The 15,110-nt window shown below is 36.7% G+C and overlaps 1 protein-coding gene and 1 pseudogene across 1 annotated transcript in view; both read right to left on the bottom strand.

Moving 5' to 3' along the window:
* Positions 1-15,110, bottom strand: part of PKN2 (protein kinase N2) — a 132,901-nt gene that overhangs the window by 31,240 nt on the left and 86,551 nt on the right. The window contains exons 7-12 of the mRNA XM_075558070.1: positions 8,996-9,181; positions 8,222-8,331; positions 1,612-1,755; positions 1,227-1,302; positions 402-570; positions 53-182 (exon numbers count right to left, since the gene is read on the bottom strand). Of these exons, the coding sequence (XP_075414185.1) occupies positions 53-182; positions 402-570; positions 1,227-1,302; positions 1,612-1,755; positions 8,222-8,331; positions 8,996-9,181 (815 nt within the window). The remainder of the gene's footprint in view (positions 1-52; positions 183-401; positions 571-1,226; positions 1,303-1,611; positions 1,756-8,221; positions 8,332-8,995; positions 9,182-15,110) is intronic.
* On the bottom strand, positions 11,485-12,338 carry LOC142429110 (transcription initiation factor IIA subunit 2 pseudogene; annotated as a pseudogene).

The following is a 15,110-nucleotide window of genomic DNA, read 5'->3' as shown; positions in this document are numbered from 1 at the left end:
CTGCTAATTCACTTGGTAAACACAAACTAAGTGAAAGTTTAAAATGTCGCACCTGTCCTGGTGTATCCAGAACTCTTACTTCAGTAGACTCATCTATTTCTCCAAGGGAAGACGCACGTAGTGACTGGGCCAGAGGAGGTTCAGGTTCAAGATCAAAGTCCAATTTGGTTACCGTAGAATCACTGACATAACATAACATAACACACCAAAATCGGTAATCAAAAGTATATATTTTAAATAGCCTTAAAGTTAAAGCCAACATTTTAAATTCTGTTTAGTAAGCAGAAGACTAATTTCAAGATTCAACTCTGAAAAATTAGATTTTCAATTCACTCACTGTAACCAATATGTAAGAATGTCACGACAATTATTCTATAAAGCATAAAATCTTAGACAGATACCTAGCTGGAGGTGTTAGTTCAGGGACGCGTACATCAACCACTGGCTCTGTAGTAGGCACAGAAGCTTGAGGGCTGAAGGTGCCAGAGTGATTTACAATAGCTCGTCGTACTAGTCTTCCCCATGTGGCAATATTAATATTCATTTGAGGAGCTCTGAGAAATGTTTTGCCTGTGGATATTTTGTGAATAAAGCAAATAAGTAATATCTTTGTATATTACCAAAAGCCTAATTTTAAAATTCATATTCATCAGTTTATAATTTATGAAGAACAAACAAAATTTGTCATTTAAAAATTAGTTTTAATGTATTCCCTATTAAAGGCTAGTACATAATAAACAGGCATGAAATTATTAGTTGTCCGCATGCTCTCCCCCCACCCCCTTAAGTCTAATGTTCACATGTGGTGAAGATTTAAAAACGAATCTTTATGTTTTAGAGTAACAGAGTGCAATATTTATGAATGAATCAATAAGATGCCTGGGTTTGCTTACAATAATCTGAGGATATTTTCCTTGTGATATTTTCCTAAGTGCCGCTATACTAAGTTTTTCACATGTTGCTGTAAAAAATAAACAAAGATATCACGCTAACAAGACACCTGGTTGGTAGTGTGGCTGTCAAACAAACTTAGGAGGTGTGCATTATTTGTGTAAAAAATTGCACATATTTTAAAAATTACTTAAAAGTTAGAAATGAGAAATTACAAACAGAAGGAAAAAAAGCATACAAAACACACCCAAATAGAGAACACTTCAAAGAAATTTTTACATTTTCTGTATTTAAGAAATAATCCAAATGGTCAATGTTTGATTCTTAATAACTACCTTGTTGTTTGGAGAAGATCTTCTTCTGCCTTTGGAGCTTCGGCCTTCTTTCAATAACTGGATTGAAAAACGTAACCTGCAGTGAAGAAAATTCAAGTTGCCATAAAAATAGCTTTGAATTTATGGCCCACGAAACTCATGAAACTCTGCAGATTTGAACGCCTAAAGGAATCTTAGATATCATTTAGTCTCACCTTCCAAATGAAAAAGTTAACCGAGAGAAGTTAAATGGTTGCCAGAGCTAAATAGCTAAATACCTATTTATTGGTAGAATTTAACCAAGAATTCAAGTTGTCTGTCATTTAGCCTAATGCTCCATTTCTATATCATACTGCATAGGTATTTAATTTCAAAGTTATGTGCATTTAATAAAATACATTTTTACCTCTGCAAACAAAGTACCCTGTGGTTCCAAATAGAGACACATGCCATGCCGCTGGTTGTCTAAAAAATCTTCTAACCTCAGAAACTTTACAGCACACAGAGATCGCCAATCACGCCAATAAACTGAAATTTCCAGTTCACGTGACTAGGGTAATTAAAAAATAAAGTAAAATAAAAAAACAGTGAAGACATCATTGGACACACTTAAACACCACAGAGAATATAAAATACAACAAACAAATACAACACAAAACTTGTATATTTAAATATAATATGATATCTCAATTGTATTCCAACTTTTAACTTATTTATTATTTTATTGTAAAGGAAGACATTTCTATTCAATCAGTATCCTGCAAAGGATTAAACCACACATAATTGAGAACACCCAATCCAAATGAATGGCTACAGAAACTCCTTTCCCTACCAAAGGTTCAATCTTGCGGCTTTCCCTCCTCTAGTTGCTGTACTATTAATAAACTGCAGTGTCTGCCTCAAAGAACTGATTTCAGCTTCCTTATTTTCTTGTCTCACTGATAAACAATTACATTCAGCCCTTCCATGCACTGTGATAAGCACCTCAAGTTATTTAATCCTCAAAAGAATTTTTGGGTAGCAAGACCAGGGATGATTGGAGCCTGCATAAGTAGGGAGGAAAAGGAAAATTTCTGACTAAATTTTATTAAAAAACAAGATGTTCACTAATCACATCAAATATTATCAAATGAGCAAAAACACTGAAGTTCTAAAACTAGGGACTTATAACCATGAGAAGTAGGCATTAAAAAGCATGCTATGTGTCAACATTTAAAAAACACTGATTTTAACAACCAATTAACAAATATCCTTCAGATGTTCAGGTCAAACCATAAACATGCATTCTATATACATTTCAATTAAAAAGTATCTGAGGTTTTCTACTGTTTTTTCAGGATTTGAGAGACCATCTCCAAAATGATATGTTTTTTCCCTTTAGACGCAACAAAATAATATAAAAGATTTCAATTTGTGAGCTTATACATTTTATTATATAAGCTTCTAGCATGCATGATTAAACAGGAAAAACAACCAAAAAAAATCTTTTGACTTTTAAATCCCAAAGCGAGTTGATGCTATCGAACACAAATAACAATACAAATTTACATATGATGAAAAAATGGGTGAAAACACGATGTACCAGAAAGTCCCATAAGCAATCAGTAAAATAATCAGAATGCACTAATGGCAGGGTATTTGTGGTCCAAGAGGTAATCTTAGCCTTCTCTCTGCCTGAGCATTCACAGGGGGGAATATTTGTCATTAGTGGGGACGTTTTAGGACTATAATTATTTTAAGAACAATAAATGTCAAGCAGATATAAGAGGGTTGGGCACTAGTACCATAATACTACATTCAAGACATGGTTACAATATTTTGGAAAAGTGATCTTGGGAAATAAGTTGGAAGAAAATACACATTTGGAATTCATAATTTATACTACACTGCTTATTTACATTCAATAATTCATACACATTTTGTTTTAACTCACCCATTGCAATCCCCTAAATGTAACCTCACTTACCCTACTCCTCTTTCTGTGTTTCTTTTTTTCCCATCTCTTCTTTTCTAACCTTTTGAACTTTGTCCTTAAGTAAATGGTGTCTTGTGATCTTAAATGTTTCATTATTCTGACACAAAGTGGAGTTGGGTACCAGACCTCAAAGTTGATTAAAGGTCATAATTCAGGGTGGGTGGTGGTGAGAGACCAAACCCTCTCTGACCAGTAAAGTAAGTTGGTCTCTTAGAATTCTCAATTCTGTTTCACATTTGTCTCCCTTTATCCAGGATCGTCTAATGTGACCCTTTGCAGTACTGTTGGTAGCAGTAGCTGGACATTGTCTATTCTGGTCTCACGATTGTGGAGACTAATGTTCGTGTGGTCTATTAATCCACTGAATTACGTAATTCTATGTCTTCCAAATTTCCATCACTCTTCTTTCCTCCAGGTGGAGGAGTGCACTATTTACACTTTAAATGGCTACTCATAAGCTTTTGATACTTTGTGAGCACCAAAGTTCTATGTAGAACATGTCCTTTTTGAACTATCTTATGTCAATTGGTGTCACTTAAGGCTATGGTTCTGAGCCCCCGTCCAACTAATCCCTCAAAATGTTTGGATTTGTCTATAATTCCCACCCGCTGTTAAGCTCCACCACAGTCATGGCTATATTGGCAGCAAAGGTAAATATACACACATAAAATACTGGTTAGACTTATATATACTTATATATACTCATTCTCCTTCACACACTGGTGATTGCCTTATGATTAGCCAAGCATCCACTTGTAGATCACCACTGTCGTAAGATTATGTGTCTAACAGTAATTAATAGGAGTTGCAGTTGACTACAAAAGCATAATAGTTTGGTTTTGGCCTTTTTAATAGTTTCTAGTAAACTTACATACCTGCAAGTATCTACCCCAGTGAAAATACCCTCTAGATTTTACATGATGAGACTGCATGGCTATCAAGTACACACCTGCAGCTCAAGTGTAGCTCAATTAAAATAATACATAAGCAAAATGAGTTTTAAAACAAAGACAACATAATGAAAGGAAGAACAGAGAATTACTGGAATCGAAAGACACGGTAATTTAAATGAAATGTTTTGTGGGGTCCAGCTGGAGAACTGAAGTTGAAGTGCAAATTCATTACAGAACTTGAAGACAGTGTACTTGAGTATCTAACAGAATTATGGGAGACCCCTCAGCGAATCATGCAATGATCAGAACTTTGAGCAAGTAATGGCAAAACACTTCCATATTTGATTAGAAACACATCTATACACACAAACTCACCACACTGCACATAAGATAAATTAAAAGAAAACTGTACCAAGACACTTATCAAACTCTCAAATATGAAAGATAAATACTGGAAGCTATGGGAGAAAAGCAAATCATCAAACATAAAGAACCCTCAACAAGACATAGCGCAATTTCTCCTCAGAAAAATTTCAGGTCAGAAGATAATGGAATGATCTATTTAAAAGCCCTGTAAGAAACGAACTGCCAAGCAAAAATTCCATGTCCAAGAATGATGGCAAAATTAAAATACTCTCACACAAAAGTCAAGAGAATTCATTACAATTAGATATGTTTTACATTAAAACTAAAAGGTGTCTCTCAGGTTGAAAAGAAATCAATAATTTAAAGTCATGCATAGAAAATCAATCAACACCAAAATTAATTTAACTGGCACATAAAAATCAATGTTATATAATTTAAGGTTGGTAATTATATATTATGTCCTGCTTTAAGTATATATGTTGTGCTTTATCACAACAAATATACTTTTAAAAGTATGAATTCTGTTGTTATACAAATTATGTGTAATGGTGTATTGGAGGGGGGTACCTCAATAAGGGTGGAGAAGACTGGTACAGAATTAGGGTGCATGTATAAGGTTGAAGTTAAGCTGGCATTAACTGAAAATGAAGTTTTAATTTGCTACCATTAAGCACACTGTTATGACACAAAACAATTCCTCAGTGCTATAAATTTGACAAAAAGCCCAAATAAACAACAAAATAATCTATCTAAAAATATACACAAAAGAGAGGGTCAGAAATAATGCATTGGAAAAAAAATCAACTCAACACTATATCAGTAGTATTGAAAGAAATAGTCATTATGAGTCAGGATAGACGCAATAGCAGTGAGAATATAAGTCACTTAGAAAACACACAGCAAAATAATATAAATCATTCCGTATCAGCAATTACTAGATACTCTTTTATTTAAAGACAGATAAGATTAAATCCCCAATCTAAAGACAGAATTGATTTTTTTTAAACTGCAATACATTATATCCAAAACAGAGGGTGAAAGTGGAAAGACTTAAAAAAAAAAAGTAAAGTGAAAAAACTATATGTATAGAAAAAAATTCTATACAAGTCACAGCCAAAGGAGTGGTGTGGCTGTAAAACATCAGACAAAGTGGATTTTAAGTAAAAACTTTGCTACAAGAGACAAAGAGGTCCCTTTAGAAGGGTTAGTACAAAAGCATTATTAAATACCAGAAACCTCTATTAGACAGAAAATTCAAAATACAAATCAAGTTCTATCCACTTCTGAAGATGGTGCTTCCATTTATTGCCACCACCACCACCCCCCCACCGCATTCGGAACTACTTGATTCACACAACATCCAGGTAACAGTGTTAGGCTCCTCGGGGCACTCAAATTGTATTCCTTCTCAACGTTATTTGAGTTTGGGAACAAAATTAAGTCGAAAGGGGTGAAAGCAGCGCTCTCGGGTAGAGGAGGTATGGTTTCCCAATACAATTCACGCAAGACAGCCCTGGTTATCATCAGAGAATAAGCAGGCGCACTGTCGTGATGCGAACACTCCTGTGATTTTCCTAGACTTTCCCTCCCTCATCAACTCATTTTTTAATTTTTTTGTGAAACATATTAAACCCCCAAGATCATTCTGGGTCCCTCCAGAAAATCCTTTTGGAGCTCCCCCACCCACCCAACAGTTGACCTCTCTTGAATTCAACTAGCCTAGCCAATCTCCTCAGAAGCAACTATTTTAGTTGGATCTTTGTTTGAAGGTACCGTAACAGGGCATAAGTATATTGCTGACAAACCTTATCTGCCGCCATCTCCTGATGGCAGAGACATGTTTCAACATGTTTTGCTTGAAATAAATCAAAGCACATATGAGAATCTACCCAAAATACATGAGACAAGTCTCGCCATTCTGCTTCTAAGGCACATTCTGGAAGTGCTTCTTCAAAAATGAGTTTGTTCGTCCTTTTGGAAGTCCATAGTACTTTCAATGTGCTTCTCCAGCAGCATAAGTTAAATTCATCGATTCTTCTTTGCTCTTCTTTAGTAGGGAGGAAAAGGAAGAAGATCCTCAAAAAGATGACTGACATCGTGCTACACCAATTGGCTCAAACATAAGGAAGCCTGTGAGGATGGCGCCGGAAGGGGAGGTGTGTTCGTTTGCTGAATGTGCGGCTGCTGTGAGCTAGAACTGACTTGCGGGCACATGGATGAGAACCGGAGGCTGAGTATTCGTATTGTGGACTGATCCTGGTATAGCAAGCCTTCTCCTAGAGCCCACTTCCTACATTTGCACTTAGGCTTCCAGATTGTGAGGAATAGGTTTGCTTGTTAAAGGCATCTATTTACGGTATTAGCCGTAGCAGCACTAGAAATAAGATACCACAGAAGAAGGTTTCAAGAAGTGTGAGGGAGCACTCCATTATCTTTTCATTCTGTTTCTAGGCACTTTTGGAAGCCCCTCGTATGGCCGACAGGTTGAGTGTCTAGAACATACAATATACTCATACAATGTACTAAAACTCAACAACACAAAGACAACCTGAGTACAAAGTGGACAGAGGAGTTGTGCAGACGTTTCTTCTTCAGATACACGAATGGTGAATAAAGGAATGAGGACATGTTTCGACCGCCACTTGCTCTGCAAAAGAAAGGCAGGGCTTTCTGCTCGCACCGACAGTGACAGTCTTGGAAGCTCACAGGACAGCTCTACCTGACCTAAGGCTGCTAGGATAGGCAAGCAGTCGATGGCCGTGGTGCTTTTCTAAGCTTACTCATAAGCATGACATACTCTTCTCTGAATTGGGCCCTCCTGTCAAAATGAAGTCTTGCCATCCTTGCTTGTAAGGAACATTCTTTCGCTGTACTTCTTCCGAGGCAGATTTGTTTATTCTTCTGGCAGCCCATGTATAGTCAATATTGTTCTTCAACATAATTCGAATGCATCAACTGTTCGGTCTTTGTACTCACTGTCCAGCTATTGCATGCCTAGGTGGCCACTGAAAATAGTTATGGGTTGGTTCAGTTACACTTTACTTCTCGAAGGGACATTTTAAAAAACACTTAAAAGAGGTCTTCTGCATAAACCAAAGTAAGTACTGTTGATGGGGTGAATCAGAGTACTGGCTATGAAGGAAAAGACATATTCGAAAAACACTATAAAAGTAGAGGCTGAAGTTAACAATTGCCAAACATTTAAAAAAATCTTATCATTAAGCATTGTAAATCTGTTTTATTATATATAATTTTAAAAGATGCACCCTCAATCTTTATATAAATATATTAAATGGATGAAGGTTTAAAATTTTGATTCAATTTTAATATTGTATTCCCACACATAAATAGTTTTAAATAATAAAGGTTACTGTCATGGTTTTAAAATTACTGTGGACCAACCAAGTCAATTTTTGTTAGGTTCTACCAGCACAGACTGTATTTTAGTCAGACAACCCACTGCAAAGCCAGCTTTGAGAATATAACCTATAAATTTCAAGTCACAAAAGCCACCTTAGTAGTTAGATTACTAAAATAAATAATTATATTTCACAATCAGTATTCACCCAGTTGCCAACCTTTCAGGCTGATATAAACTGCACATCTTTAAAACACGGTGGACATAAAAGTTATTGAGGCAAAAGATTTTCATGCATAAATCATCAGATGAGAACTGTCAAAGATATCTAAATTCGTATTTCATCCTGTTGAGAGTAAAGCTCCTTAAATAAATTCTAAAAATAGCAAAAATTCTAAATAAAATAAAAAGTTTTATATCTTACCCGGTCTAGCTCCAGTGTAAACTTCTGGTCCCATGACTGATTAGAAATGGGTTTCCAGCTAGTTTGACCAACCACAGTATTATCTAGCTTCAAAACAGCACAGACATCATCTGCAATTAAAATTTACAATATTGCTTAGAAAGTTTTAAAATACAAGTACAGCTGGTTCAATAGCAACCAAAGTTTACTAATCTTCGACAATAAGGTTCCACAATCAATACTGCAGCCTTGAGTCTTAGGTCACATGCACATAGCCCTCTATCCTGAATTGTCCCGGTGCCATAAAACCCAAGTATGCAGTCAGTTCTATAATCCAGTGTTAGTTTGCCATCCCACACAGTGTCCACCAGGAACACATATACCCACATCAGCCTTCATTAGGCTACTAAATTGGTATCTTAGTAATTATGCTGGATCTAGGAGTGGTTAGTACTCATATTTTCAAAATTTAAATGCTAGCTTTAAAGTGTCACAGAACTATATAGAATCTATAAGTGTTTCTGTAAGTATACATCTACCTGTGTACCTTTCATTTGGCATAAAGATTGATACTCAATATGTCATTTAGTTTTCTAGTATAATTTCAGTAAAAAACTACTTTGTTGCCTTTTATTTCCTGTTATTACAATTTTAATATTTAAAATTGTGGAATTTATAATTTTAAGTTTTTGTTTAACTCTGACTCTTTCCATTCTCCATTGTTCCCACAGTCATCCATGCCTTACACAAGTCCTCTAATTTGTTAAATACTTTTTTAAAAATTGGTTACTGAACTGGACAAGTCATCCGTTTTTAGGAGATTTCGACTACTTCCACTTTTACTTTTACTCGTTCTGCTCATGAAAGATGATCTGGTTTCGCTTGGACTCCAGCCAGGTAGTGCCACTGATGTTGCTTTCGATCGTCCAGGGACATTCTCTAGGATATCTTGGCAGCCCATAAGGCGAACTTCCAAAGTACCTGTTAGCATAAACAAATGTAAAGTAAGAAATCAATGCTTAATATACAGAATTAGGCAATTAGTAACCTACTGAAAATTAGAAAACTGCTAAAATAACCACAACTATTTACCCCCAAGGAACTGTGAGGTAATTACTTTTCCTACGAAAATCAGTAAAATCTATGGAAAAGTCATAATAAAAAGTCATCAATAATAAATGTTATTAAAAAGAACACAGTGTACAAAGAGCGTCTGTTGGGCTTAAAACAAACCAAGCTCTACAAACATCCTATGTATCTGAATATTTTTCTTTTTAAAAAAAGTTTTATTGGCATTTAATTCATAAATTGTACAATTTAACAATATTAAGATTTGTACAGTCATCACAACTTTAGAACATTTTCTTTGTTCTTATACTCATCATTGTTACCTACCCCACCTACCGCAACCTCACCCCCAGGAAACTATTAATCCACTTACTGGATTCTACATATAGAAAAATATTAAAAATCAAAACAAACCTAACAATAACAAAGTGAAACAGAGGAAAACCACACAGAAAAGCAGAAAATATTAAAAACTAGAATAAATTTAAATCTGCGAAAAGGAAGATCAAATGATAAAATGTTCAATTTTAACCTAACTGCATCTGCAACAATCTACTTTCCAATGCGTGCTGCACAATAGCAAAGGTATTCACCTCCCTGGCCTATGGTCAGAGGGGATTAGTCAGAGGCTGAATTCATGTAGAATACTTGTTTCTATGTTATATGGAAAAACTGCAGAATCATATAGCTAAAGCACGCAACAGAGAAAATTAAAATAACATGTTTATTGTAGTAAACAAACAAAAGTTAGAAACAAGGAACTTTCAGAAGTTCATGGAAAAATGGAATTAAAATAGAATTACCACAAACTTTGAAGCCTCCTCATAGGAGGGGGTATTATTCCCTTCAAAAAACAGAACTGCTCTGGTTGGAGCACAACCATCACACATTGTGTTCCTCCCGCTAGGCGCACAACTCCCTCTGTGTTACTGCACCCAGTGGTGTTGCCTGGGAAGGTTCTCTCATCACAGAGAAATTCTTCACCAAAGCAGCAGATTCCCTGGAACCTCGTTTGTTTGTGATGGCTGATTTAAGAGAACAGTGTGCAGTTGTGAAAGTTTATTTTCTGCTCATGAAAAACGCTGCAGAAACTGTTGTGACACTGAACATAGCTAACAAGGACAGCACTATAGGAAACAACTTAAGTATAGGAGTACTGAAAAGATTGCGTTAACAGTGTGCAACAAAAGAGGCCTGGCTTGCGGCAGACTGGGGGCTGGTTTTGCCACTATGAGAACGCACCTGCTCACATAGCCATCTATCTCAGTGTGCCAGGTTTGGGGCAAAAAACAACATGCCTCTCTTGCCCCAAGCACCTGATCTCACTCCATTTGACTTCATGTCCACAAATGAAGAGGGACATGAAAAGACAGCGATTTGATGACATAGAAGAGGTGAAGAAAAAAGCGATGAGGTGCTGTCAGCCATCCAAACACACGAGCTTGCAAAATGTTTCCAAAAATGGAATAGCAGATTTGATAAATGTATTAAGTGTACTGGATAGTACTTTGAAGATGAAAAGGTTGTTTTGTAAAAAAAAAATTTAAATACATAGCTTTGAAAAAACATTCTGGGTTTTTTTGGGTGTGCCCTCTTATAGTTAAAGAAAAAACTTCATACGATTTATTTTCTCCTTATGCAACTTGTACACTTTTTGTATTTTAAATGTAAAATAACTACATTAAATTTTCAATTCAATAGGTTAGTCAAATTAATTGTGAATTATAATTATCTAGGAATGAAGGAACTGCAATTTACTTAAGTACACAAGTACTAAAGGAGTTCATAAGAAAATGAGAAAAATGAGCTAGGCTACCTGGAAAGGTGGCTCGATCTTTATTTTTGTGGTTCAATTTTTATTTAAGCTAGACTTAATGTATGCAAAATAGCATGGTGCTTTAGTATTTTAAAAGAAAAACAAAAAAACCAGTGTATATACTAAATATATATATTAATGTTTCATTTATTTTTAAAAATTATTTACCCCCCCATTTTTATGTTTTAAAATTAATTGCAAAATGCTTGTAGGAAGGCAACAACTTATGTCATTAAAGACAGTTCAGTTTTCCCATGCTGTATAACAGAGGTGGTCTGAGAGGCTACAGTTATAAAACTCTTTGCTAGTATAACACCATGCAGTCATCTCTGCTTTGCTGAAGTCGCTGCTATTCTTCTTTTCAAAAATCAGTGAATAATAGATGGCATGAAAAAGCCATTTAAAAATTATATAATAGTTCTGTAGTATTGGAGCCAGTGTTTTTACCATCACACGCTATAATTTTCACTTTATCTGCTTTAATAAGTTCTATCACCTCTATGAATTCAACAGCATTAAAAATATAAGTCCACACATTATCCCATAAACTATATGCATTTGAAGAGCTCCTGAAATTGATTCTGTTCCTGACCCTCTGAGCCAACACTGAATTTGTAGCCTTATCAAACTGAAGAACTTGAAGGGCAAGTTGGGGGATAATATGTTGAGACTGAGTTCATCTACAATCTTCTAAAGATGGCCTCCCTAAGTGGTATTTTTGCATAACTGATATACCAGGACTTAGGTAGAAGATGTTTTTTTCTTCAGGCTTGCACTGATGTACTGTGGGGAAGGTGCTTTCTACTACAGAGCTAACAGAAGCCAAGTTGAGGAGCCTACTTCCTGACCACCACTTCAGCAGCTGCAGACACCACAGGCATATTACTTTTCAGAAGACCATTTCCTGATAAGGGCTATTCTATTAAATGATCAAAACTTAATTTTATTTAAAAATTAATTTTAAATAATTTTAAAATAACGGAAGGACTTTATTTTCTAACTAAGAACCAGCAAAAATTACTGGATGTATGTGTTCAACTGAAACAACTAAAACATTGAAATAACATATTAAAAACTAGTTTTAAAGATATTATATTTCAGGTGATAAAAGAGTGAAACCTGGAGAGATGAGGAACAAAAGGGAAAAACCTTAAGACTGCCCGGCATCCTCTCCGTAGTTTCCAGGAGACAGTGCATGGAGGGGACCTCCCCATGTTCTTACAGGCCAATACCTGGGCGTTCAAAAGGAGACATCTCAATTCCTCATCATGTGCCCTGCTCTTCACATGGCAAGCAGGAACTCTTCTCGTGACTCAAATCTAACTTCTCTGTCTGTCACCGGAGAAAAGCTTTGCTTTTAAAGAATATGTGTGGATAATATATGGCACAGATAGGAAATTTTCCTATTGACTGAGAGTAAAGAGACCAGTAACTATATTTATATCTGCAAAATTCCTTTTGACAACATACTTTTATCACAGAAGTGATGTGCCATCGAACTTAAAGGGAAGGAATTATTAAGCCATTGTGATCCAGTGGGACAGAGTACAACTCCCCACACAGTATTTCGAAGGCTGTCTCATGGCTGATGGGTCTGAATCACACCTTTTGAACATCAGCCAAATGCTTAACAACCGTGCCACCAGAGTTCAGTTGCAGCTTCAAAATCAGTATCTACTGCCACTGAGTTGATTCTGACTCACAGCAGACCCGGACGTCATTGGAAGCACTCACCCAAGTATGCCAAAAAATTTGGAAGACGGTTTGTTGGCCAAATGACTGAAATAGATTCCTATTTGTGTCAATTTCAAAGGAAGGTGACACAACAAAATGCTCAAAATAAAGAACAGTATCATTCATATTGCCCACAAGTAAAATTTTGCTTGAGATCAATCAACATTGGTTGCCGGAGTACACTGATAGGGAACTGCCAGTTAAGGCCAGATTCAGAAGAAAGCATGGAACAAGTGATATCACTGCTGATGTCAGCTGGATCTTGGATAAGAAAATAATAATTTATAATGTATCAAGGGCTCATGAGGGTGGGAGGGAAAAATGAGGAGCTGATACGAAAGGCTCAAATAGAAAGTAAAAGTTAATAAAATAATGGCAACATATATACTGTCATGCTTGATACAATTGATGAATGGATTGTTCTAAGAACTGTCAGAGCCTCCAATAAAATGCTCTTTATTTAAACAAACAAACAAATGTGCAGCAAGGCCAAATGTGTTTGTTTTTTTTTAAGATGGATCCTGGCTCAAGGCAGAGACTACCAGATAGTGTTTACTTGTGTTTCACTGACTGTACAAAGGTATTCAACTGTCCAGAACACTTCATTGTGCTCATGCAAAACCTGCACATGGCTCAAGAGGGAGTTGTGTGAACAGAACAAGGGAACACTGCATGGCTTACAATCAGGAAAGGTGTGCACCGGGGTTCTATCCTCTCACCATACACTCTGTATGCTGAGCAAATCATCAGAGAAGCTGGGTTATACGAAGAAGAATGTGGCATCAGGGCTGAAGGAAGGCCTGATGACAACCAGAGATATGCAGATGACACAACCTTGCTTGCTGTATTGAAGCACTTTCCAAAGAAGACCAAGAACTGTAGCCTTCAGTATGGATTACAGCTCAGTGTCAAGGAAGTCCAAAACTCTCACAATTGGACCAAAAGGGAACATCATGATTAGTAGAGAAAAAGTTGAAGCTATCAAGGATTTTGTCTTCCTTGGACCACAATCAATGCACATGGAAGCAGCCTTAGGTAAATCGGCAGCACAAGACCTCTTCAGAGTACTGAAGAGCAAGGATGTTCCTTTGAGGACTAAAGCATGCCTGCTCCAAGCCATGGCATTTCCCATTGCATCATATGCGTGTGAAAGCTGGACACTGAATAAATTGTGGTGCTGAAGAATATTGAAAACACCATGGACTGCTAAAAGGAGAAAGTGATCTTTATTGGAAGAAGACCAGACTGCCCCTTAGAGGCAAAGATGGCAAGACTTCATCTGGACATACTGTCAAGAAAGATCAGTCCCTGGAGAAGGACATCACGTTTGATAAAGTGGAGGTGGTGAAAAAGAGAAAGGAGCTCTAGAAGACGTTTGACACTGTGGCTGCATTGATTGGCTCAATCTCAGTCGTGACTGTAAGGATGGCGCAGGACAGTGCAGTGTTTCATTCTGTTGTGCATAGAGTCGCTATAGGTCGGAGCGGACTCAATAGTACCCAACAACAAGAACACAGCAACCTCATATAGGAAGGAGCTGCAAGGTGTTACATCTTTACAGAAGCAGAAAGCTTCAGCGTTGTCTAGTAGCAGCGGGTGTGCTCAAATTGCTGCCCTTACCCAACGTCACTAAGACTCATTAGTTGCAGATTACCCACAGTTAAAGTCAATTGCAACACATAGCAACACTGCATAGTATTTCCAAGACTGAAAATCTTTGTGGCAGCAATTAGTCCTGTACTTCTTGCAGCAGCTGGCGGGGGTGAACCTTGTAGGTATAGCAGCACAATGCTTAACTTACACCAGTTACAGTGACCTGTATCGATTCTGACTCATTTAAGGACTCTCTGGGGTTCTGAGACTGTTACTGTTTACAGGAGTAGAAAGCCTTGCCTTACTCCCTCAGAGTGGCTGGAATGTGTAACTACCTAGCCACCAGCGCTGCTGCAAAATAAAAGGTAAGTGAACTTGAAGACAGAACAATCAAAACCACACACACACACACACACACACACACACACACACACACACGCAGAAAGCATAGAGAGGGGTGGAGGATCATGAATAACTGAACTGTAAGGTTAACTTCAAGTGGCCTAATAATATGTCTAAGGTTGTGAAATCCCTGATGACAAGTAGTACAAATAAAGAAAATAACTTCTACTGGGGGGGGGGGTGAGTTGAAAATATCCACATACGATGATAAAGCTTTCATATCTAAGACATTAAAGTAAAGGAAACATAAGTAAACCATACTAGGGCACATTCTAATTATATTAAAAACTAGAACAA

The sequence above is a fragment of the Tenrec ecaudatus genome, chromosome 1 (genome assembly GCF_050624435.1).
Source record: "Tenrec ecaudatus isolate mTenEca1 chromosome 1, mTenEca1.hap1, whole genome shotgun sequence".
NCBI lineage: Eukaryota > Metazoa > Chordata > Mammalia > Afrosoricida > Tenrecidae > Tenrec > Tenrec ecaudatus.
This window is presented reverse-complemented; position numbering and strand designations above follow the sequence as displayed.